A 24,067-nucleotide genomic window follows, 5' to 3' on the forward strand; every position below is an offset into this window, starting at 1 on the left:
GGTAGTGACCACTGACTTGATTCCCTAGAAGTTTCTGGGGGAAAAATATTAGTTTTATTTAGCAGTCCTACTATTTCTATTCTTAGCTAAAGAGTTATGATAAAATATTCATCATAAATATATTCCTCTTCCTAAAAACAAGTGACAGTGTCATGGGTTTTGGACTGGAGAGTGGTTCCTAAAGGTTCCCATTCTGCTTGAAAGAGGCATACTATTATAAGACAAGAGACATCCAGCTTCTTAATATTAAAAGTAACATAGTTTACTGACCAGAAGGAAAAATTTTTCTTGGAAGTGATCTTGTCCTTTGCTTCTTTGGTTTAAGTAAAAATTAACTTCCCCCCAAAATACATAAGTTACTGGAATAATCTAAGGGTCTTGTGATGTCTACAGGATGAAGAATGATTGTCCCAGGGAAAGATTGGTTCTCAAGATGAGAGCAGTTGAGATGAAGGTCAAAAATCTGAGAGAAATTAATTGGAGAGGAGCCCTAACCATAGCTGTGTACTTTGGAAGACTCCTGGAGGAGAGGTCTGCTATCAGTTCTTTTTCCAAAAAGTAATTCCAAAAGTGAGTAATTGTGAATAATGTATTTACTCATTCTATGCTGGAGAGTGTGAAAATTGAATTAGATTCATCCTGAGTGTCTGAGCTTCAAGACTGGACAGCAGGTAATTGAAAGTGCCAGAAGCAAAAGGGAATGAGTGTGGCTATGGAATGTCAACTTGGCACTCATGCCTGAAAGAGCTTTGGGGTGAGTAGAGTCTTTAATAGATGACAGAGAGCTTTAAGAATCAGATTCCAGGGGTGCCTGGGTGGCTCAGTCAGTTGAGCATCTGATTCTTGATCTCAGCTCAGGTCTTATTCTCAGGGTTGTGAATTCCAGCCCTGCATTGGGCTCTACCCTGGTCAAGGAGCCTACTTAAAAATAAATAAATAAGAACCAGGTTCTGAGGTGTGTGTGTGCGCATGTATGTGTTTGGTGGCAAGGGCTGGAAAAGGGAGAAGAAGACCAATACATATAGGGAAAAGTGTAAGGTAAACCTCAAGAGAAGGATCTCAGACAGGATTAGGAATTTTGAATAGAAAGTGGCCTTAGGGTCAACTTCCAACAGCTCTGCATATTTCTGCTGTATTAAATATAGATAGATAAGCCACTTAGCTGAATACCTAGGCTCTAAGATTAAGGAGAGAGGAGAGGAGAGGAGAGGAGAGGTTTTTATTTCCCACAGATTTAGATTAGCCCAGATATTTTCTCTTTTACAGATGGAGTCTTTCTGGAATGTCATTAGAAATTAAATTTTGTAGAATTCCAACTAGTAAATGCAGAAGGAAAAACAGAATGAGCAAAACCACCGTTTGGCAATCACTACAGTAATAAATATTTCACAGGTAAGAATCCAAAAATGATTGCTTATACTAGTGAGCTAAGCTGTGCTGAGAAACAGGGTATTTCAATAGTTCCAAAGTAGTTCCTCACAAAATACTTAATTACAGAAAGGGAAATAGTGAGTTCGCCAAGGAGAAACCGGAAGGAGAGCACCTAAGTGGGGGACATCACCAGCGACAGGGCGGAGTGAGCACTGGTGCTTCCTGACGTGAGGCTGGAAGAGAGGAGAACTCGGCGTCTCTCATGCCATTCCCACCAAAGCGCACAATCTGAATCAGACTGTGAGGAAATGTCCAATGAAACCAAACTGAGGAACACTCTACAAATAACTGGCCTGTTCTCCTCAAAAAATGGCCACATCACAGAAGTCAGCATGACTGCAGAATGCTTTCAGATTAAAGCAAACTGAGGACACCTGAGAACTAAATGCTATGTTTTACACTGTGGATTTTTCCTTTAGGATATTCTTGGACATTCTTTTTTTTCTAGAGGATATGAATTGAAACAACTTGTGAAATTTGGATAAGATCTATAGATTATATAATAGCACTGTATCAGTGTTAATTTCATGATTTTGAAAATTATACTGTGGTTATATGAGAAAGGCCTTGTTTTAAAGAAATATGAGCTGAGGTATATAGAGATTAATCATGCCTGCAACTGGCTCTTAAAATTTCAGAAGTGTGTGTGCGTGTGTGTGTGTGTGCGAGAGAGAGAGAGGAGAGAGAAGAGATAGTTAAAAGCTAACATTTGGGCAATAAGGATGAATAGTATACTTTGTACTCTTTTGCAATTGTTCTGTAAGTCTGAAATTATCTCAAAATAAAAAAGTTAAAAAAATAATTCTAAAAAGTAAATCCCGTAGTGTTTTACTATATCAACTTCAGGAAGGGATCAATGGTTTCTTTTCTCTGATGACCAAGTATGTGCAGAATGACCTGAGCAGTCCTTTCATTTGAAATGACAATATGGTAACACCCCCTTGGGTCTCTGAGATCTCAGTCTTCTGGATTTCACATCCTTGGTTCCTACAGAATCACAGAGAAAAGTATTTGTCAGAGGCCAGAAGGATAGATTTGGCTTCAAGAAGGCCAGGGGCCCTACTGACTTTTCTGTGCTGGGTTAAAGTTTACAGCTGAGAGGCTGCTGAGAAGCTCAGAGAGAGTGGAATTAGGGAACTCCTCTCCATCCCCCCCAATCATTGGCCTAGTTGGGAGCAGAGCTGAGACCAGAAGCCAGATCTCCACACTTGAAGATAAGAACCCTTTCTCCTAGAGCACTGTATTGGACACTATTTGGCTCCAACTGCCTGAATGATTACTCTTCTTCCTCCAAGGAGGAAGAGGACACACATTAATATAAAAATGGAAGCAGGGAGTGTAGTAAAATTGGAACCATGGGTTGATCAGACCTACATTCAAATATAAGTGCTTCCAACTTTCAGCTCTGTGGCATTTATGCAGGACATTTAATCTCTCAGAGCCTACATTTCTGCATTAAAATATGGAATAACATTTCACTTGTATATATACACTTAACCTAGTTGATCTTTTGCCATATTAACGTTCGAACCAGCATGCCCTGAGCCTTTCAGAGTCTTTCAGAAAAGTATCTAAGTCCTCATTAGCCAATTCTTTACTAGGACATCAGAGGATTCTGGTTAAGGTGGAAGGTTATACATATTTTTTAAATAAAGAACCATGGCATGAAAGTATTAAGCAATGAGAAATTTCTAAAACATGCCTAATAAAATAAATCTTTTCTCATAAAGCAAAGAAATAGTTAGGCTGGAATTTTGGTGCATACTGCAGAAACTTACTTCCAGTTGCTTTGTAAATAAGTATTAGCTCATCATCCTATGCTTGACATTTCAATAAATATTTGTTTAATGAATAAGCTACTTAAAAAGTGCTTTAGAAAATTTAATTATAAAGTATGTTTATACCATGAAACAGTAGAAACAAGGCGATCCAAGACATTTCTAACCCATTTATTTAACAAAAACACAAACAGTACCTTTTACTGAGCCCTACATATGTGCCAGACACTCTGCAAGGCATATTATGTAACTCATTTTATTTAATTTTGTTTTAGGGGCCTTATTATATCCACTGGACAGATTAAAAAAACCCTGAGGGTGAGAATATTTAAATAATTCATTCACAGCCAACAAGTGGGAGAGCCCAGTTTTTAATTTAGTCCCACAGGACTCCAGAAGTCACGTTTTTTTCCACTGTACTCTCCTTCACTATTGAAAGCTCAATGAGATTCTAGGCAACTAAGAAATTCGCAAGATATTTGCTCCAATTTTAAGGAGTTTAATAATGTAAAAAGTCAGTTGGTAGGGATGGTTAGCGCAGACAGATGCCATTTTGTGGTCTGGCCTGGCTAGGACGTAATCACTATTGGCCAGAACTTGTAAGGATTCAAAGAAATAGCTCATTTTATATACTGCATTCACTATAAAAGGAAAGCTAAAGAAAACCTGTGTTTTATATTTTCTTTTATACTATTGCCATTGTATATCAGGTACAAACTTTCTTGTAGGACTTTAGAGGAAAGAAGGAGGACTGAGGGAAAAGGAGTTTCTACTTGGATCAAGGCCGAGGGCAATTCCTTTCTGGTCCCAAGGTGACTAGCAGACAACTATTTTCTTCAGGCTAATCTCTTTAAAGATGAAGGCATTTTTATAGTTCCTCATTGTTTGACCACATGATTTTACACAAACCTCAGTGTTCTTCAGATTTTTTTGTGTGGGTGGCCATGATATTGTGTGTGTGTGTGTGTGTGTGTGTGTGTGTGTGTGTGTGTGTGTGTGTTGGCAAGATATAATTCTTAAGCATTCAAATATTACAAAGGGTCATTATGAGTGTCTTGGATGAACCTGGGGTGAAGTGGGAGCTTTGATACACCATCCTTGGTGGAGTCAACCATGACATAGAATCTGACCATTTTTTCCCTCAAATTGTGTGTACATTCTGTAGATCCACAAAAGTACACACGGACAGGACTGAGTGTTAAGAGAATAAAATTGTCAGACCAAAGATGGCCAAAGATGGGCTAGAATGTTCTGAAGCATCTCTTCATTCTGAGGGTCTTTATAAATCCAGTTCCCTATGGTCCTGATAAGAACACAGAACATTAGTCTTTTATACTCATCTCTCCCATGGTGGGCCTTAAAAGTCAATCTCAGGTTTGAAATTCCCACTGAAGAAGAGAGTAACCAAATTATCTTGGTGTCAGCTGGGAAAAGGGACAGGGAGAAAGGAAGACATGCAGCACATTCACTTGGTTCTCCACAACACGATGGGTTTGTTAAAGGTCCCAGTCTCTAGACAGGATAATTGTTGTCCAGAAGAAGCAAGGGAAACTGAACTGGCCAAAAAGTCTCTATCGTGGGCAGATTTTCATTGAGAAAAGGGGCTGCAGAAAGCCAAACACTTCAGAAAGGTAAGGTCTCTAAGGTTCCATGTAGGTTAACCAGGAAGTCCTATAAGCTAACACTTGGAAAACCACAAGGTCCCATGCTCCTGAAGGATGAGCTCAGGCAAATGACTCCTCTTTATGTGCCCTTCCTTACTTCTATCAGGGCTGGCACCATCATGTGTGCAGAGAGCAGTCAGGTCTGGAGAGCTCAAGGTTCCCAGAAGAGGTGAGAAGTCTGGAGCAGCCCAGGGAGTGGCAGCTTGGAGGGTGCCCGGGTACCATGCTAGAGAAAGTGGAACTGGTTAAGTCCTAGAAGTGATTCTCCTTAACAGGAATGAATAGAAGACCTAAGCTCCTAACTGGTGCTAACTGGAAATCTCCAGCTAGAAATAAGCAACTGAAAACCAGGTCCAAATAATTACACTTGATCCTCTATGACAGAGCCAATCTCCACATAAAAATGCTAGATCAGAAAGCTTTTCAAGGAGCCCAGCAAGATAGCCATTTATAGCCCTACTTGGCAGAAAGGTCCAAATTCACATTTATATAGAAGTGAACATTGATTCTCATGGGCTTTATGCCATTACAAGCAATGGAAACCTTTAATAAAATTACCAGTTGAGATTACAGAAAAGGTGATTCATTAGGAAACACCAGAAGGTAGTATGTGACATCTTGCTCTTTTTATACATGAGTTTGGTAGGCTAAAAATGCTCCCCTTCTCCAAAAATATCAGATCCAAATCCCTTGAACCCGTGAATATTACCTTTTTTTTTTTTTTTTAAGATTTTATTTATTTATTTGAGAGACAGAGAGTGAGTGAGAGCGCACAAGCAGGGGGAGTGGCAGAGGCTTCCCCAGCAGGGAGCCTGATGCGAGCTTGATCCCAGGGATCCTGGAATCTTGAGCTGAGCTGAAGGCAGACGCTTAACTGACTGAGCCACCCAGGTGCCCTGAATATTAACCTTCTTTGGCAAAGACTTGGCAGACGTGATTAAGGATCCTGAGACTGGAAATTCCCCTGGACTACCGAGGTGGGCCCGAACTGTATTCACATACATCTGTACAGAGGGAGACAGAGGGATATTTGATTCAGAGAAAAGAGGAGATACGAAAGTGAGCAATGGAGGCAGAGACTGGATGACAAAGCCATACACCAAGAAGTGCTGGCAGCTACCAGAAGCTTCAAAAGGCAAGGAAGGAATTCCCCATTAGAGCCTCCAGAGGGAGAATGACCCTGCTGACACCTTGAGTTTAGCCCAGTGAAATGGAGTCTCAACTTCCAGCCTCCAGAACTGTGAGGTAATGCATTTCTGCTGTTTTAAGCCACCAAGTTTATGGCAATTTATGGCAGCAGCCACAGGAAATTAATACAAGGAGAAAAGAGAAACCACTCTCACTGAAATGGGAATTCATTCTATCTGCTTTTTCAAAGGAAGAGCCAAAGTTCTAAGAAAAAGAAACATATCTGGTTATTCAAAGCTACTGGGCCGGGACCCACGAGCCAAATTCCAGTTTGAACAGTGAATAGGTGAGCAAGTGACAACTGAATATTTCTATACGTGGAAAATATGCCGGCACATAGTCCAGTGAACTGTGATGGTAAAACCAAACTGCCAAAATGACACATGGGTGGTGAATGTCCAAAATGACCACTGAGTCTAGTTAGCATGGAGCTTGCTAGTGAAGAGACCCCAAGAAACTGGGGGGGCGAGGGGCAAGAGTGATCAGTAACACAAAGACACTGATCCTTCTCTGCTCTGAAAATGAAAGGGGCCAAGTTTAACGATCCCATTGGGCTCTCCATTAAGTTGCAAAAAATTAGTTTCTGTTCTATGGGAAATGTGCTCACAATTTCTTAAAACATCAGTGTTATCTTGTGCAACAAACTCAGACTCTGGGAGAAGAAGTAATTGGACAGAATTCACAACACCACCCATGCATTGTATTATTTTCTAAGTGTGGCCCTGAAAGGCTGTGTTCGTTGTGTTGCAGTGACATTGACAAAAATGGATGATCATCTCTCCACAATAGCACAGAGGTTTAAACACAATTACTGGCTTTATGGAAAAGAAAAAAGGCCAGACATCAGAAACCTCAAAACCAGAACACTTTGCTTTTTAATGATTCCAAATGATCTAAACATGCACTGGAATGAAAATCACTCAATTAGCCCTCGGCTCTATTTGGAGTGCTTTATAGAATTCAATTTATACTTTTTTGTTCACACATTCTTTGAAATGAACGATAAAGCTCTAAAACTGTAAAAAGTTTTCATTTCATAAAATTTGATGATTCACCTTCTCTGTGTCTGTGTGTGTTTATTTCTTCAGGGTAGAAGAGAATGTTACTTGATTATCTTGGTAGGTTGACATGGCACGGTTCAAAAAAAAGTGAATTTATCTGGGATAAGAAAATATTTTGAGTTATAACATTACAAATGTATTCCTACAATTATCCCTACATCCAGAATATGATATTAAGCGTAATGGAGGGTCTAAATTTTTTTCACAAGCTATAACTATCCAGAGTCACTGATTAAAATGGTCATTTTTGTTTATCCATCAAAAAAGCAAGAAAGGGTGTAGGTTTTATGTGCAAAATAATACAATGGCCTTGTCCCCCCAGCTGAGGATGGTAGAGGGCTGGAAACAATTTCGTCCTTTAAAGTAAAGGTGTGAAAGCAAACTCAACCATCAACTGCCTAAAACAATCTCTTAGCAGGTCACTGGCTAACAAATCAGAAAATTTGAAATTAGAAAAAACGGTGAAGAACGCCAAAAGCAATCAAAGCCATTTGATTACATGAACATGGCTGAATAGTTCTGAACTTCTTCTATAATTGAACTTGATTCCTGCCTGAGTCATATCTCTCTGTTCACCAACCAGATTGAAGGCTGATCAAAGCACGAAACACATGCTCAATAATTGTCTTTGGTAAGTCATTTCAGAGAAAAGATTGTGATTATTTCATCACCTCCAAAATCTGTCTCTACCACTTCTTTTATGTCCCAAATGGTTCTGTAGCTGCTGGGGAGTAAATCTGAGCCATCATGAAATGGCTGAGCACCAGCCAGGGTCCTATTCAATAGAGGCCATAAAATTGCAGATTTACATTCCATTTGCACATGAAAAAGGAGAGAGGATCTGGAAATGGGAAAGCCAGGAAGATGAATAATAAGTTTCTTCCTCTTCCCAAGTCACAAATAAAACTGCATTTTTGAAGACACAAGCCTAAACCCAATAGGAATGTCTTCAAATTAATGTCAGTTGTACTGAATTTATTGACTCCATTGCCATTGTATATGGAGTCATATACAATGACTCCCCCCCACCCCATATAATGTACTGCTTTAATGTCTTCTCATTTTATTTTGACAACAACCACGTGTTGTTTTCATACTCAGAAACACACACACATGGAAAGAGTCAGGGTTAGCACTTTGGTTTCTAGTTTTACCGTTTCCTCAGTGTACTCTTTCCTCTCCCCACATTATTGACATGTTTTGTGACTACTGAAGTGGAAGAGTAGTCAGGGTATTTCAATGACATTTATTCATAGACATTTAGTCAAACAAATCCTGCCAAACCCACCTCAACTTGGCCACAGCAGCTGCTCTGGGGAGGAGTCTTTCCCCTGGCTCTCCAGGCTCAGGTCACTTGGACCCTGCCCCCAGCCCTGGGGCCTCATTCTGCCTTCCAGCCTCTCCCCTGCTCAAGGTCGAAGTGCTCTGTCCAGGCATGAAGACCTGACCTTGGCTCAGCCCCCTGCTCTCATCATCACTCAGAGAAATGTGTTCTAGACCAGCAGGGGCTCTTCCCCAAAGGAAAAGGGTAATTAGGTTACGGGGTGACAGGCAAATGTCATCCTCTTCTGATGACCTCATTTCCATTCATTAAATCACTGTAGCACATAAGGATAAGGATGGCAGCCAATTCTGGTGTCCCAGAAAAATTGCCTTCCCCTGCGAAACCAGTCTTTTGGCTACTGGGAGAGGCAAGGAGCCTCTCACATCTCCAAGAACAAAAAGACAGTAATAGCAGCATTAGCTATCATTTAGCTCAAGTCTGCTGTGTGTGAAGTGGTGTGCTAGGCATTCAGTACCCATGATCCATGCTAATCCATATGCAAGCTCCTAGAAGAAAGGACAGCCTGGTAGATGCGAGCATGACCTAGGGTCAGAGGCCCCCGGGGTCCAATCCAGGTTCCGCGGCCCCTGGGCTGTAACTGTAGACCGGTTGCTTAACTTCCCCCATGCTTGAGGATCCCCCCCACCCCGCACCCAAGGCCAGATGATGAGTAGTAAAGAAGAAAGTTTAGGATAGCATGTGGGACTGGATGAATGTTCAGAATGGCTTCAGTTATCATCATTACCGTTTTCATTTTACAGATGAGGAAACTGGGGCTTAAAAGATATGTAGCTTGCTCTAATTCACAGAGCTAACCCAGATCTGATTTTAGGGGCCAAGGGACATGTCCTCGCCATAAGCAGTTAGCAGAAGATCAAGGAGCAGCAACAGGGCACTCAATTCCCAAGTGAGGTGTTTGCCTCATGCTCATACACTACAGGCACAGAGAGTGTGGGCCCCTGAGCTGAATTTCTAAAGCTTCTAAGTATAGCTTAGATGCTGCTTTACGACAGATTGTCCCGTCTAGGAGTATACTTGCATAAAAACCTGATACACAGTCTGGTGTCTTGTGTACAAGAAAAGGAGCCTGCCTTTGTCCTCTGTGACAAAAGCACTAGGTTGGGCTGCAGGCACGGTGGGTGTTTGGCTTGGAGAGGGAAAGGCCTTGCATGTTGAGAAGAGCCACACACCTGGTCCATTCAAGAAGACTGATCTCCTCTCTCACCACGCCTGACTTGTGGCATGGCCCAGGCTGTGCTTCCAGACCAGCCTGCCCCTGTCTCCACAGAAAAGACCAACAGTTGGGCCCAAGTCTCCTGGTCCCAGACACCCCTTTGCAGGTCCCTTGCAGCCCTGAGCCCTAATCTTACCCTCCCTTGCCCCAGCCAACACCTGCCATTGTGAATACATTTCCTTGACATTCGCCTCTTGGTTCTTAAAGTGGAAGGAATCATGAGAGGAAAAAGAAAACCTTAAAATAATGGGATTTTAATCAAGACTTTTATTACCTGCCCCAGAGTCTTATAACTAGTTTGGGGGTTTTAATTCCTGTTTATAATTGTGTTGTATTATAAAAGTAGTTTGTTTTCATAGGAAAATGTCTGACAAACAGCATTCAGATTACCAGGCTAGCCCCCCTCTGGTGGATTGCTCTGTTGTTCCAATTACTCAGGGCCTCCTCTCTGTGGATGACTAACTGACCTTCCCCAGCCCACTGACATCGGGTTTGCTCACGTGACTTTCTTTAGTCAATGAGATGTGAGCATAGGTGACACATGGCACATCTGAGCCCAACTTTAAGAGTCATCACGAGGCTCTACCTTCACATCATTTTCCCCTGCTGTAAATACAGCCGCTGCCCAAGAGAGGGGCTGCCCTTTGACCTTGGGTCCTGGAATGAAGGAGAGACAGAGAGCAGACCCACATCCACCCCACAGACTGTATACAGTCTCCACTTTATTACTGTTACCCACTGAGAGTTGGGAGTTGTTTGTTACTAGTGTGTAACTACTGGATGCTGGCTACCATATTCACTATAGCTTGGTTGGACCAAACTCATCTAAAAGAGCATATATTTTCAATGAAAACTAGTGGAAACTCATGCTTGAAACAATCACCCTCTAAAAAAGTGGGTTTTGTTTTGTTTTTTAAAGAACTAGGGTTAGGGCCAAGGCATCTTTATAGGGCTGATATCATTCTTGTCATTATTCAAAATGCAAACTGACCCTGGGCAGGCTTTGATGCCTTTGGGCACATTAAGCTCCTTACAGAATTTAGTTTTCGACCTAATTTATTTTTTCTTCCCCTAGAGCGCATCCGTAAACTAGAGAATTCATACTTCCTCTTTTCAGTGCTACACTCAGAGCTTTTGCTAGCCTCATGATCTGCTCCCTTAAATGCATTGCAGACAAAGGCAAAGACAAGGCAGAAGCCAAATTCAACTTTGCTGCATCGCACAGGAGAGAAATGGCTTGGAGGTTAAAGGCAGACATGTGATTCAGTCTTGCTGTTTCTTCTAAACTTAACTTCGGAGTGATTATTCCTTAGAATTGTAAAGCCACAGCCAAACCATCAATGAAATCCATGTACACACTGTTTAAGAATGGAAAAAGAAGGGTGAATGGCATCAAGAATTAATTACATTCAAGAAGACCATTTGGGAATGTAGACTTGTAGAAAATAAAATCACATACAAGCACACATACCTAGTAAGTCACATTCCTAGGATGCAAAAGAAAAAAATATATATATCAAAAGGCTTGAAGGCTTATCCATTTAAATAAAAAGGTAAGTGGATGGTGGTGATGGTAAAATGCTGGTGAAGTTTAGAACACATGGTTCTGGATACAGGTTAAACACGCACACACAGATTATGTACATATATACATGCTAAATAATGTATATAATTTTACATGTTAAATCTAGATGTACCCAGATATATCCTAAAGAATTTACTCCTGCACCTCTGCTTTGGGTTTCCTTTTAAATCTGTTTTCATGATAAAAGGATTCCTTTTCATTTATTAGACACAGAGTTTGAAGTTGCTTAGAGTTTTCTGTCAACTGTGTGTGCCAAGTGTTTGGTTTGAAAACCAGCACAGCTGAAATGGTCATTGCTTGGGCAAAGGGGCGCATCGGCCAGGCTTCACAGGGTGAAGACAAGCAAGGGGCCACCCCGCAGAGCCTGCCAGCCCTGCCCAACTGCGCGGACGCCAGGACTCACCAGATTCTGCGTAAACACGGAAACATCCTCCGTGCTGTTGTCAGAATTGACTCGCACCAGCCTTCCGAGTCTAGGGGAACTTATAACCGTAAATGTTACAGTTCTGTTTCCTGTGCTGTCCGCATCATTGGTCACAGCTCTCAGGTCACCAGAGGAAAGGGGCTTCATGGAACCTAAGTGAAGATGAAAACATGCACTGACGTGTGAAACATATGAAGGCTGCCAGTTAACAAAATGATCTTTATAGACCCCTGAAAATTCTGGAAAACATGGTTTTCCATGGTTACATGGGGGGACTGGCTAGCACGAAACTGTACCTTGAGGGGCTAGTGATCCCCAAGGCATCTACTGAAGGGTGTGATTTGCTCCTGGGGCTGGAGATGAAGGAGGAAAATCAGATGAGACGAGCTCCTCCGTCCCGGCCAGTCCTGCACGGCTTACAGATCTCCAGAGAAAAGAAGCAATGCCAGTGTGTGGGCCCTGGCTCAGAGTGCAGGAAGGGGAGCGGCTGGGTGCCCCAAGAAAGCAGGAGACAGTGCCCTCCCCTGGGAGGACAGGCGTGTCCTGGTTGATGGTGGCAGCAGGTGCTCAGTGGAGTGTCTGTGGACATCTGGGGGACAAGTCACTCTTGAACAAACATGAGACATCTCCAGAGGACCCCAGACAGGCAGGCTGCAAGGACACTGTGGGGAGGGAAGGGGCTGTGCAAATGCCAAGGGAGGAAGAACTGGGAAGACATGAGTTTGTGTGCTAATGCGACACATGTGGCAACTCAGAGCTAGAGAGCCTGGGGGACATTCAGGTTATAGCAGTGTTTCTCAAACGGTCTGTGGTGAAGGATCGGTGTTTCCCCTCTCCCCTAATCACACCTCTAGTTTTATAAAATACAATAAAATGCCACACCAATGTCAGATTGCTATAAAGGATTCTAAATACTTTCTATTCTTACCAGCTCACAGATCAGAAGATCCGTGGACCACAGTTTGGAGGCAGAGAGTTGGAGCACATACCCCTTTAGTTCGCACGGGTTTGGGGAATGTCCCCAGCCAGAGAGGGTGGCAGGGAAGAGATTCTCATAGTCCTCCTGGTCCAGAATCTCACCTTATCTATTCCACGTTAGCCCTGGCTAAGGGCTTTATCATTATGCCTCGCACAGGTCGCCCTTGGAGTAGGCACCTGATAAATTGTTTACGAAGTTGAGTCAACCACCCAAGAATGACTAAGCCTCTTGAGTGACATTTGTTTTGGTTTACTTACCAAGCATCATAGCCTTAGAAAGTGAGGGCCACCAGTTACCGTATTTAAACCATATCAGGCTGTTAAAAGTGGGGACTGACTACATCTAACACAAGGGGAAGCCAGCTTTGGGTAAGATTTTCAGATGTGCAAGCATTGTTCTGAGCCTTCCATATGGAGGCTCCAATTAAAATGCCTAGCAACAAATGCAAACATGAACAAGAGGAACTCCATCAGACTTCAAGGTGTCTGCTCAGCAAAGGAAACCATCACCAAAATGGAAAAGCAACTGATGGAATGGGAGAAGATATCTGCAAGCCACATAGCTGATAAGGGGTTAACATTCAAAATATACAAGGATCTCATCCAATTTGAGAGCAAAAAAAGGCAACGAGCGCAATTTAAAAATAAGCCAAAGATGTGAAGAGCTATTTTCCAAGAAGACATAGAAATGGTCAACAGGTACACGAAAAAGGGCTCAAAAAAAAAAAAAAAAAAAAAAGAAAAAAGAAAAGAAAAGAAAAAGGGCTCATCATCCCTCATCATCACAGGAATGGGAATCAAAACCTCAGTGGGGTATCACCTCACACCTGTCAAGATGGCCGTGGTCCAAAAGACAAGAGATGACAAATGCTGATGAGGGATGTGGATAAAAGGGAAGCCTTATGCACTGCTGGTGGGAATGGAAATTGCTGCAGCCACTATGGAAAACAGTATGGAGGGTCCTCAAAATATTAAAAACAGAACTACCATACAGTGCAGCAATCCCACTTCTGGGTATATATTCAAAGCAAGCAAAACCATTATCTTGAAGAAAATAATTATATATGTAAGTACATATATAATATGTATTATTCAAGCTTTAAAAAAGAATGAAATTCTTTTTCATTTGTTGTCATTTGCAACAACATGGATGTCTCTGGAGGGCGTTATGCTAAGTGAAACAAGTCAGATAGAGAAAGACAAATACTGAACGGTATCACTTACTTAAAAAAAAAAAAAAAATCTAAAGAAAACCAAAAACCCCAGCTGAACTCATAGAAACAGAGAGTGGAAAAGTGATTGCCAGGGAGGGGGAAATGAGAAGAGGTTGGTAACAGGTACAAGCTTGCAGTTATAAAATGAATAATGGATTATATAAAATGAATGAATAGCACTATACTGTATAGTTGAAATTTGCTAAAATAGTAGAACTTAAATGGTCTCTCACACACACAGAAAAGGTAAGTATATAAGCTGATAGATGTGTTAACTTGATGGGGTAATAATCCTTTCATAATGGATATCAAATCATCATCCTATATACTTTGAATAGCTTCAAATTTTGTTAGTTATACAAATAAAATGTAAATCTGAAAAATAAAACAATGTGAAACAAAGCAAAATGTCTGAGCCCCTGGGATGGGCACTAGGTCCTGGGGCTCCGGGGGTGAGGCAGGAGTGTCTGGTAGTGTCAGCCTCAGGAACACATTTGGGCCCCGGGTCAGGACTGCCTCGGCACAATTTTGGCTGTTACACGAAAGTACTCAGGTGATGCTTGTAACTGCCTCCTACAGTTCTCTTACTTCTTTGCTGCTGAAATTTTTGCTGACACTGCCCTCTTCCAGCTTCTGGTGCTGGGGGCCCAGGATCTGAGGTCACCTGGGGAGGCCAAGAGGATTCATTCTGTAGTCTCAGTCAGTGTTACATAAAGTCAAAACTAAGGCTCACTCTTTGTTACCTGCCAACATAGGCTTTCCTCATCCTGTCTGGTGGATCGTGTATTAATGTGTGCGGTCTTTGGACACTCAAACTTCTCTATCTTCAGCTTTTTTCAGACCTTGTCCCCAGTCACTGTGCCTTCTTAATTATCTCCTTGTTATAAAAGACTCTAACTTTTCACTATTCCTCCCTGTCCAGGGCTACCTTCGGCAGGTGGGGGATGGGAGGGACTCTTTCTTTAAAACAGTATCATTTCATTTGTCTTAGCCTTTTGGGGGAGAGGACCCACTAGAGATGTTCCAGGCCAAGAGTGCTTTTTTGCAGCCGGGGTTTATCAATCCCTCATTCCCATGTCCAGCTACCTAACCCACAAGGGTTCCTAGGTTTTAACTCCTAGTCAGCAGTCATCTGGGCATGCTCAGTCAGCAAGACTAGCCAGCTCCATGCTGTAACGGCCGGATGAACGTCTTCTAGCGTTCAGCCCAGTTCACAGAAAGCCAAACCTCACTTCCCCCACAACCTACTTCATTTTATCCGAGCATTGATAGTTTCATCGGTAATCTCCAGGCACTTAATTTAGGAAGGATTTCTCTCAGGTGCTACCCAGCTGAATACTCCATAAAGTAACCATCCTACAAGGAGTGAGGTAATAAAAGGGCTTATAACCATATGTGTTTGTCAAGCCCTCGCTCTATATGCACCTCTTCGAGATTTGAGAAGCCAATCAGCATGTAAAAGACTAAGTCTCGGGGTAAAGAAATCTACTTTATTCTTCTTTTAAATCCAGCATTTCTCAAACATACTTATCTCCTCTTGTGTTTGTTTCATGAAAAGCAACCACCTCCGTCATGGTCACCAAACTAGAGGGCCTTGCTCATTTCTTCAACAGACATTATCAAGTCTCTCGTACGAGACAAGCCGTAAGAAGGAATAGAGATATACTAGGAAGGAGCACGGACAGTCTTGCCATTCCTTTTGGATACTTGATAATCCTAAGAAATACAGATTTGTTTCCTCACTAAGAAGGGATAACAAGTCTCTGAGAGGTTAAACGATTTGCCTAATGGTCAAATGTAGGTCTCACTGACTCCAAAATGAGCATTTTTGTTTTTATTATTTTTTTAAGATTTTATTTATTTATTTGAGAGAGAAGAGATAGCAACAGAGATAGTGAGGGAGAGCATGAGTCAGGGAGGAGAGGGAGAAGCAGGCTCACCGCTGAGCAGGGAGCCCCATGTGGGACTCAATCCCAGGACCTGGGATCATGACCTGAACTGAAGGCAGTCCTTAACTGACTGAGCCACCCAGATGCCCCTCAAAATGGGTATTTTTAAAAGTTGACACTATATCATCTACACTGTACAACTTTAAGCTCAGTGCTGGAATGATAACTGGGATAGAAAATGAGATGAATCATTCAACAAACCCAACAGATTCTCCTTTCCACCTTCCGAACACGCTACCATGCCTCTTCCCTGGTCTTCACCTCTGCAGCCATCCCGTGCCCTCTGGTATGTTCCCCACTTTGTTGCCATTCATTGCAATGCTACTTTGCATGGGCAGCTCAGGACCTGTCTTGCCAACCAGCTCTCCCTGACTATTCCAATCTATGGGGAATTTCCCTCCCCTGAACATGTATAGCTCACCAAGTCTATACCACTCACTGGACTCTTAGCATATGTTTTGGATGGTTAGTGTATTCTAGAGGGTAAGTCTCCTATTTCCTCAATTAGTAAGCCTTTCATTTTTTTCCCCAAGGCTTGACAATCTTCTTGGAGCTCTTAATTATCTCCCACTAAGTCTTGCAATATTCAAATCAGTGTTGCAAGATTTTTTTTTTTTAAAGATTTATTTATTTATTTATTTGACAGACAGAGATCACAAGTAGGCAGAGAGGCAGACAGAGAGAGGGGGGAAGCAGGCTCCCTGCTGAGCAGAGAGCCCGATGTGGGGCTTGATCCCAGGACCCTGAGACCGTGACCTGAGCCGAAGGCAGAGGCTTAACCCTCTGAGCCACCCAGGCGCCCTTCAGTGTTGCAAGATTAACGGACTAAAAGGTTTTACAAATCTCTGCTTTAAACTCTAGCAACACACTGATTTCCTTCTGCTTTCTTCTCTCCCTCCATTCCCACAAAGGACAGATGGCCCATTAGTGAGATGTGATTCCCTCTGTAGCATGCTCGAACCCCAGGGGGATTGAAGCGACACAGTCTGCTATGGATACCCTTCACCAGTCAGCTTATATTCTAGACCAGTTTGACAAAACTCTCAAGGTCAACCCCTCCTCAACACTCTTTGTAAAAGAGCCAAGCACCATTTGGATCTGCACAAAAACTAGGTCCTAAGGCCACAACATGTTCTAACATGTCACAACTAAAGGTAAACAAACAAATGCATTTCATGGTAGCATTCAAGGTGAAAACCCGGTTACAAAACTTTCCGGGGAATAAATTTTGCAGGAAGAAGTAGAACGTCCGTGCGTGTGTGTGTGTGTGTGTGTTTATGTACACACACCTATATGCAAAATAATGAAAATACACATTAAGTAGCCATTTTTTCTCCATGCACACACAGAAAGAGTTCATTTAGAACTGCAGTCCTCCTTACTTTAAAATAACAGGTTTTATTTTAAAGTTACAAAATGACTTTCAAATTTGGCAGGGACCAGAAGCTATGTTAACCTCAAAATATTCACCCGTTAAGTATTCTTATAAGTATTTTGGCTCACTCTACAAAAATCCTTACAGGTCTCAAGTCAGGGCCACTTTTTTTTTTTTTTTCAAGATTTTATTTATTTATTTGACAGACAGAGATCCCAAGTAGGCAGAGAGGCAGGCAGAGAAAGGGGGAAGCAGGCTATCCACTGAGCAGAGAGCCCAATGTGGGGCTTGATCCCAGGACCCTGGGATCATGACCTAAGCCAAAGGCAGAGGCTTAACCCACTAAGCCACCCAGGCGCCCCAAGTCAGGGCCACTTTTTAAGACTAAGTCCACAAAGAAGGCAAAACAGTCCGGCCAAAGTCTGCCGGGCGGCTGGAGAGAGTCCAATTGGTACGGGATCAGTGTGAGTGAAAACAAATGTTGACTGACACTGGGTTGCAAGATTTTCCTACTCCAAGAGAGTGAAACACACAAAATGTCTACGTCATCATTGCTGTTTATTAAATCGCGATGCATATTTTCCTGGTTGTGTATAACCATCCATCAATAAGATCAAGGAGACAAAATAAAAAGCCTCCATGATGAAGGCATTCCCTGAGAATGGTTATTCTAAAAATTGAGACGGGCCTGGAACACAGACACGCCCAGAAAGGAGAGAAGCTGTCGTGATTCCAGCACCAGATTTGGGGGTTGGAGTTGGCACTCGCTCTTGGGGCTTATGATTCCTGTTAGTTATATGGCTTTGTAACTGCCTGAGCCCCAGGGTTTTCTATCAATGTTGCATCATGCTCAAACAGGGGCGATGCAACTTACTCTTATATACGTTATTTCCTTGAAATCCTTCATACAATCCAGTGCAGTAGACGCAAATGTAAAACACAACAGAAGCACAGGGTATGAATAGCATCTGGATGTCCATTCTAGAACAGGAATAGATTTCCTGCTATTATGGTTTTATAAAATCTATTGTTCTATAAAAAGGAATATGATTTCCCTGATATTTCAGAACATATAGGTCAACTGGAGTCCGACAAGAGCAGCCGGAGCTGACAGCTGACACCTGCAGTCACAGAGGGAGGGGAGTACAGAGCCCCCCACTCCTTTCAGTCAAAGCTCTGCCGAATGGATGATCAAGGCAGAGGTCACTCAGTTTTTTGCTGCCTGCAGGACCTGCCATGATGGGAGGGGGCAGTCCTCAGGGAGGAGGGGGAGTACGGCATCTGTCATCATCCCCCCACAACTTCACACAGCAGCAGGGACCAACATCCTCGGGTGGCCACTGTAGAAGCCAGCTGAGCAAGGCTCACTTGTGTCCCTGGAGAGAGGAGGGGATGCGGTCATTGGAGCCACACCCATGCCAGGGAATTCCGAGGCAGAACCGAGTGGGCCTGCACCACTTGGGACATGAAGCTAGGAAAAGCCTCAACGACAACTGGACCCACTGACCCATAAGGTCCATTCCAACTCGAAAATCTGTGACTGCAGTCGTCATTCCCACCCCCACTCCGGTGGAGATTTTATCAAACGTAACAGCCACCTAATGGAGGTGCCCAGGAAAATCCAACCTCCTTCCCACTGGCCAGGAGCTGGGGCTGGAAACAAGTCACAGCCAGGGAAGGGAGGGTAACTCGGAAACCAAGAATAACAGACCACAGGTGCTAGCTTGGGGGAAGCTTGGAGAAAGTTGCCGCTCACCCGGGGCTGGGTCCAAATATTAGACAGAGGGCTAGGAAAATGATATGTTTTGCATAGTTCCACAAAGGTGACAAGGGAATTTGGGCCCCTTTCATATATTTTTCTTGCTGAACTAATGTTCAGTGAAACAGGTGCCAGAAACACAGAACTTCCTAAGCTGTAGTGGCTATAACTCTCCTTTAATCTGACACAACCATCATCAATTATGAAACCAGACTTGAGCCAGAAGAGATGAAAAGTGTTTCATCTTTTGCAGATTTACTTTGATTTTAGAACACTTTTTTTTTTTTTCTGGTAGATTACTGCCTTTTTCAGAAGACTGGGGTGTAGTAGTTTGCTTATTTTTAAACACTAAACGGCACCCTCGTTGCCTTGAAAAAAAAAAAAATGATAGACACATCACAGTTATTCCCAGAGAAAAATTACGGAATATAAAAAGATTTTGGAATAGAAAAATCTGGGTTAACGTATCTTTAATTGGATTTTAATAAGATTTCTTTTCATGAGCTCAAGCGCTTCAGGCAACTAAAAATTGCAACATTTCTCCTCAGACACTGTGTTTCTGCTGAAGTTACAGTGATGTTTCTCCAGGTCTACCTTAGAAGGATGCGAGCTTTATGCGCCATTTACCGGTCGCACAGCCGAATGACATCATCTCTCTAAGCCACAAATCCCGCCAGCTTCCTGTAAATGTATCACCTACCTCACGTGCATGTAAGGAGTAAAAGACTAGTACCGTCCGTGCCCAGCCCCGTGGACCTCAATTCTGGCTGTACTTCAGAACCACCTGGAACGCAAAAAAATATGATGGCCAGGCCCAATAGCAGAGACTCCCCGTTCAACTGGGGTAAGGTGGGGCCAGGATGCAGCTGCTTTTAGAAGATTCCTGGTTGAGAACAACTGGGTTAGAGTGACCACGGAATAACCATAATGGATAAAGTGATTACTGTCTTTCTCCATCTCTGTTTGACTGGTAACACGTATCAAGTACACAAGTCACTGTGTAAGGGTTGTTTTTTTTTTTTTTTAAGATTTATTTATTTATTTATTTGACAGAGAGAGAGAGAGAGATCACAAGCAGGCAGAGAGGCAGGCAGAGAGAGGGGGGGAAGCAGGCTCCCCGCAGAGCAGAGAGCCCGATGCGGGGCTCGATCCCAGGACCTTGGGATCATGACCTGAGCTGGAGGTAGAGGCTTAACCCATTGAGCCACCCAGACACCCCAGTTTTTTTTTTTTAACTGTAATATAAATTTTATCGTTTTTCTATTCAATCTACCTCACTGCATTTTTTAAAAAATAACAAGTTTAAGTGTTTTTTTCTTTTTTCATTCCCCCTGCCAGGGGGTAAGTCTTTCCCTATCCCTGCCACAAGGGCATTCAGCCAGAGGCTCACTTTGATTTTTCCATCTCACTAAGCTGAGATTCTGGGCAAACAGCAATCCAGAGGCTTCAGGCCCCTGAAGCCAGCACTCAGTGAAATCCCTGATGCACACATGGTTTCTATATTTAGAAAAAGAAAATCCAAGATCTCGATGATCACCACAGAGCCTGGCTCTCCTTGCTTCATCAAGGACCCTAAGGAGAGAGTAGGGGAATGTGGATCATAGGCCTCCCTTCCCATGGCCCTTGGCCAGCGCCAGCATACCCTCTCTGCCGAACGAGAAAGGGGAAAGAGACGGGGGTGGACAGAGACAGCCTTGCATTTGCGAAGTGCCTGCAAAGAGAGGATTCTTTCTGGACCTTTGTAACTGTTCTTGGTATCACTGTAAGGTAAACGATGACACTTTTTAACCTCGCAGGGAGCGCTTTCTAAATGAACTGAAAACCACTTCACCCCAAATGCGCTCAAGTTAAGATCTTACCTGGAGGGACACCTGGGTGACTCAGTTGGTTAAGTGTCTGCCTTTGGCTCGGAGGCATGATCTCACAGTCCTGGCATCCAGCCCTGTGTCGGGCTCCCTGCTCAGTGGGGAGTCTGCTTCTCCCTCTCCTTCTGCTGCTCTTCCTGCTTCTGTCCTCCCATACTCTCACTCTCTCTCTCAAATAAATAAGTAAAAATTAAGAAAATAAAATCTTACCTGGAAAGATGCTCAGTCCTCGGTTTACTTCTAAGCTAAGGGTCAGGGTTCGAGCGGTGATGCTAAAAATTTGTCGAGGTGCAAAGTTCAAACCATCGGTAACTTGAAAATTAAAGCCTCCTGACATGGGCCCTTCGAAAGAAGAATTACATTCCGGTCACTCTGGATGTTGGGCAAAAGCCATCCACTTTCGCCCTCTCTCCCACAAAGCAACCCCTATCAACTAGAGAAAGTGTTAATAGAGTCACTGAACTCCCCAAACCAAATACTGCCAAAATGTGATGCTAGAAGAACATTAATAAAGGTCTAAAATCCATACTTACCCGTCCCCCTTGCCCCCTCCCCATGACTTAATAGAAGAAAGTGTTACCTCCAAGAAATTAAAAAAAAAAAATCTTTTTAAAACGTATTCACCACCTGCATTTTATTTTTTTTTTTTTTTTTTTTTAAAAAAGACCCTCTGGCCTCTTTTTTTTTTTAATTTATTTGACAGAGAGAGATCACAAGCAGACGGAGAGGCAGGCAGAGAGAGAGGGAAGCAGGCTTCTTGCTGAGCAGAGAGCCCGATGTGGGACTCGATCCCAGGACCCTGAGATCATGACCTGAGCCGAAGGCAGCGGCTTAACCCACTGAGCCACCCAGGCGCCCACCACCTGCATTTTATTATTTTGGAATGCATGCATGTCATGTTCATGTACACACACACACACACACACACACAAGCAATTTCTGAAATACTGATATGCCAAAAATCAAAACTAGGGGGAAGAAAATAACACTTAGCCCCGCCCTCCAAATAATTTCTAATTATTCACTGATCTCGAACTAGCTCTTTTCTGCTAAGGCGGTAAAGAGCGGGGAAAGACCCAGGCCGGCTCTTGTTAAACTCCAGCAGGAAGAGAATTGTACTCCCACACTTCTGTCAAAGGGTTAGTGGTATCAATAAAGTTATGAATTAACTTATGCATGTAAGAGAAATTGAGACAGGCCCCCTATCGATCCCATTCCCAGGAGTGCTTTACCAGTCTGACTCACAAAGCACCAGGAGAGCTCACAATGTAGAAAGCCTGATGTTTGCATTCCCATCACCCTTTGAAAATGTTCAGCCAGCAGTAAATCTGGATGCCCCCAGGTCTTTGCATCATGTAATGGGTAGAAATGTCCTCTTTGTTGCCCTCAGGGACATGTGGCAAGGAACAAAGAAGGCAGGGTCAGACTCTGCAATTACGTACAAGTACTGCCTTAATAACACAATTTAATAAAGGGCTGGTCGATGGCTTGACAGCCTCTTGAGTTTCTGAGTCTTCACAAAAAAAGGCTACAGACTTTTAAAAAATTTCCCAATACACTCAAGAGTCATCGTTTTTAAAAAGAGAGAGAGAGAAAATTCGGAGTCAGCCTCATTTCGAACAGGGGCCCACAATCAAATTTTGTTTGTTTGCTTGTTTTTACTAGAAGTAGCACTCTGAAGTTGCATTTAATGAAACATGAGATGAGGAAGAGAATGCTTTCTGCCCCCAGGCACTTTCCACATTTCACGAATCCAAAAACAATGTGGAAACGGAATCAAAAGGGATCCTATCAAAATACGTACTAGAATAGCATCCTGGGAATGCCCTAACTTATCACACTAACTATGAGCTTAGAGAGGAAAGGAGGGAAACACGAAAGGAGGGGAGACCTGTAGGTTTTCTGTTGCGTAACCCCAGATCTTTCCGACAGTACTTTGCAAAGGGCAGCCTTACACGACACAGCCTCCCACATCTTGGTTTTATCAAACTACTTAGGTTTTTATCTGAAAAATGAGTTAGATGAGTGGTAGAGCACTTGGCAAATATAAATGCTAAGAGAGACTAATGAAACCAAAGCCTTTGTTTGGGGCTGATGATGGACAGATGTAGCAGGAGAACCAACTGGTCTCAGCAACAGCCTGGTCTGCTCGGGGCTCCAGCCACTTTGCGGGCCATTACGACCTCTGTAGTCAGTTAGAGAATGTAATGGATTGCTTCTCAAAGAGAATTACCTTTAACTCGCCTTCCTGCCTTTTTTTTTTTTTTTTTTTTTTTTAAGGAGAAATTATTTCCTCTACCAGCCAAAAGTGAACATGGATCTGGTAGTGGACAAATAAATAAATCCAGAGAGCTAATTTTCATTTTAGTCCTACAAATAGCAAGTGTGCTTCTTTAACCTGCCCTGTCCTTCAGTGGGGGTGGCCGGCTGAGAAAGCACAGCTTCAGGGTCAGTGCAGCTTACTTCGTTCTGAGCCTCAGTTTCTTCATCTCTAAAATGAGTCACTACTCCACATGGCTCAGAGGACTTGTGCAGAGTAAATGAAATGGGTCTCATGACTGAGCCGCCGGTAGCACCAGGGATGGCCAGAGACTCAAGGATTCCTTTTCCTTGCAAACTGCATTGTTGTAGAAATCTGGAACTTCCCTTGGGGGAGTCTCCAGAGCCATTCTTTCCATTTTGATAATTCCTTAAAAAAAAAAAAAATAACCTTACTAGGCCCTCATCTAAAAAGACTTGGATTGTTGGTATGTAATAATCAAAACCACACAAAATTGGAGGAAATTTCCTATTACTTCAGTATCTCTTTAAATGAATCGTATTTTATTAGTCAGCTCATCGGTACACATTTAAAAAATGCGAACATACCTACGTGGAAAAAATCACCCAGTCTAGAAACCAGACTTTGGTACCTATGTGGGGAGATTTAGTATCTCATCACAATAAAATTAACCCCACGGGTTCCCGGGCTATAGGCTTAGAACTACTAGTTGAGAGCATTCACATAGTAAATTATCTTCAGATTATTTGGGGATTCTTTGCATGAGCTGCAAAGATAATCAGGAAATCACTACATCTGAATTTAGAAGATTTTTTAGTCTTTATTTTCTTGAGTACATTTTTCTAAGAAGTTAATAAAAATGGCTGACCAGCTCTGACTGGTAGCTTTCCCATCATGCTCCCTGCCTCACGGCCCCCGCCCCCATTCCCTCGGCAGCTGGGGGAGTGGGCTCCTTAC

General features: G+C 42.8%; 1 protein-coding gene across 3 annotated transcripts in view; it reads right to left on the bottom strand.

The window, feature by feature from the left end:
• LOC125100192 (chondroitin sulfate proteoglycan 4-like) overlaps positions 1-24,067 on the bottom strand; it is a 43,551-nt gene that overhangs the window by 5,952 nt on the left and 13,532 nt on the right. For 2 of the 3 annotated variants that reach the window (XM_047730152.1, XM_047730153.1), the window contains exons 4-5: positions 21,040-21,171; positions 11,669-11,841 (exon numbers count right to left, since the gene is read on the bottom strand). In XM_047730152.1, the coding sequence (XP_047586108.1) occupies positions 11,669-11,841; positions 21,040-21,171 (305 nt within the window). Of the gene's footprint in view, positions 1-11,668; positions 11,842-21,039; positions 21,172-22,074; positions 22,224-24,067 lie in introns of those variants that run through there. The other variant, XM_047730154.1, reaches the window with a different exon arrangement.

The sequence above is a fragment of the Lutra lutra genome, chromosome 5 (assembly GCF_902655055.1).
Source record: "Lutra lutra chromosome 5, mLutLut1.2, whole genome shotgun sequence".
NCBI lineage: Eukaryota > Metazoa > Chordata > Mammalia > Carnivora > Mustelidae > Lutra > Lutra lutra.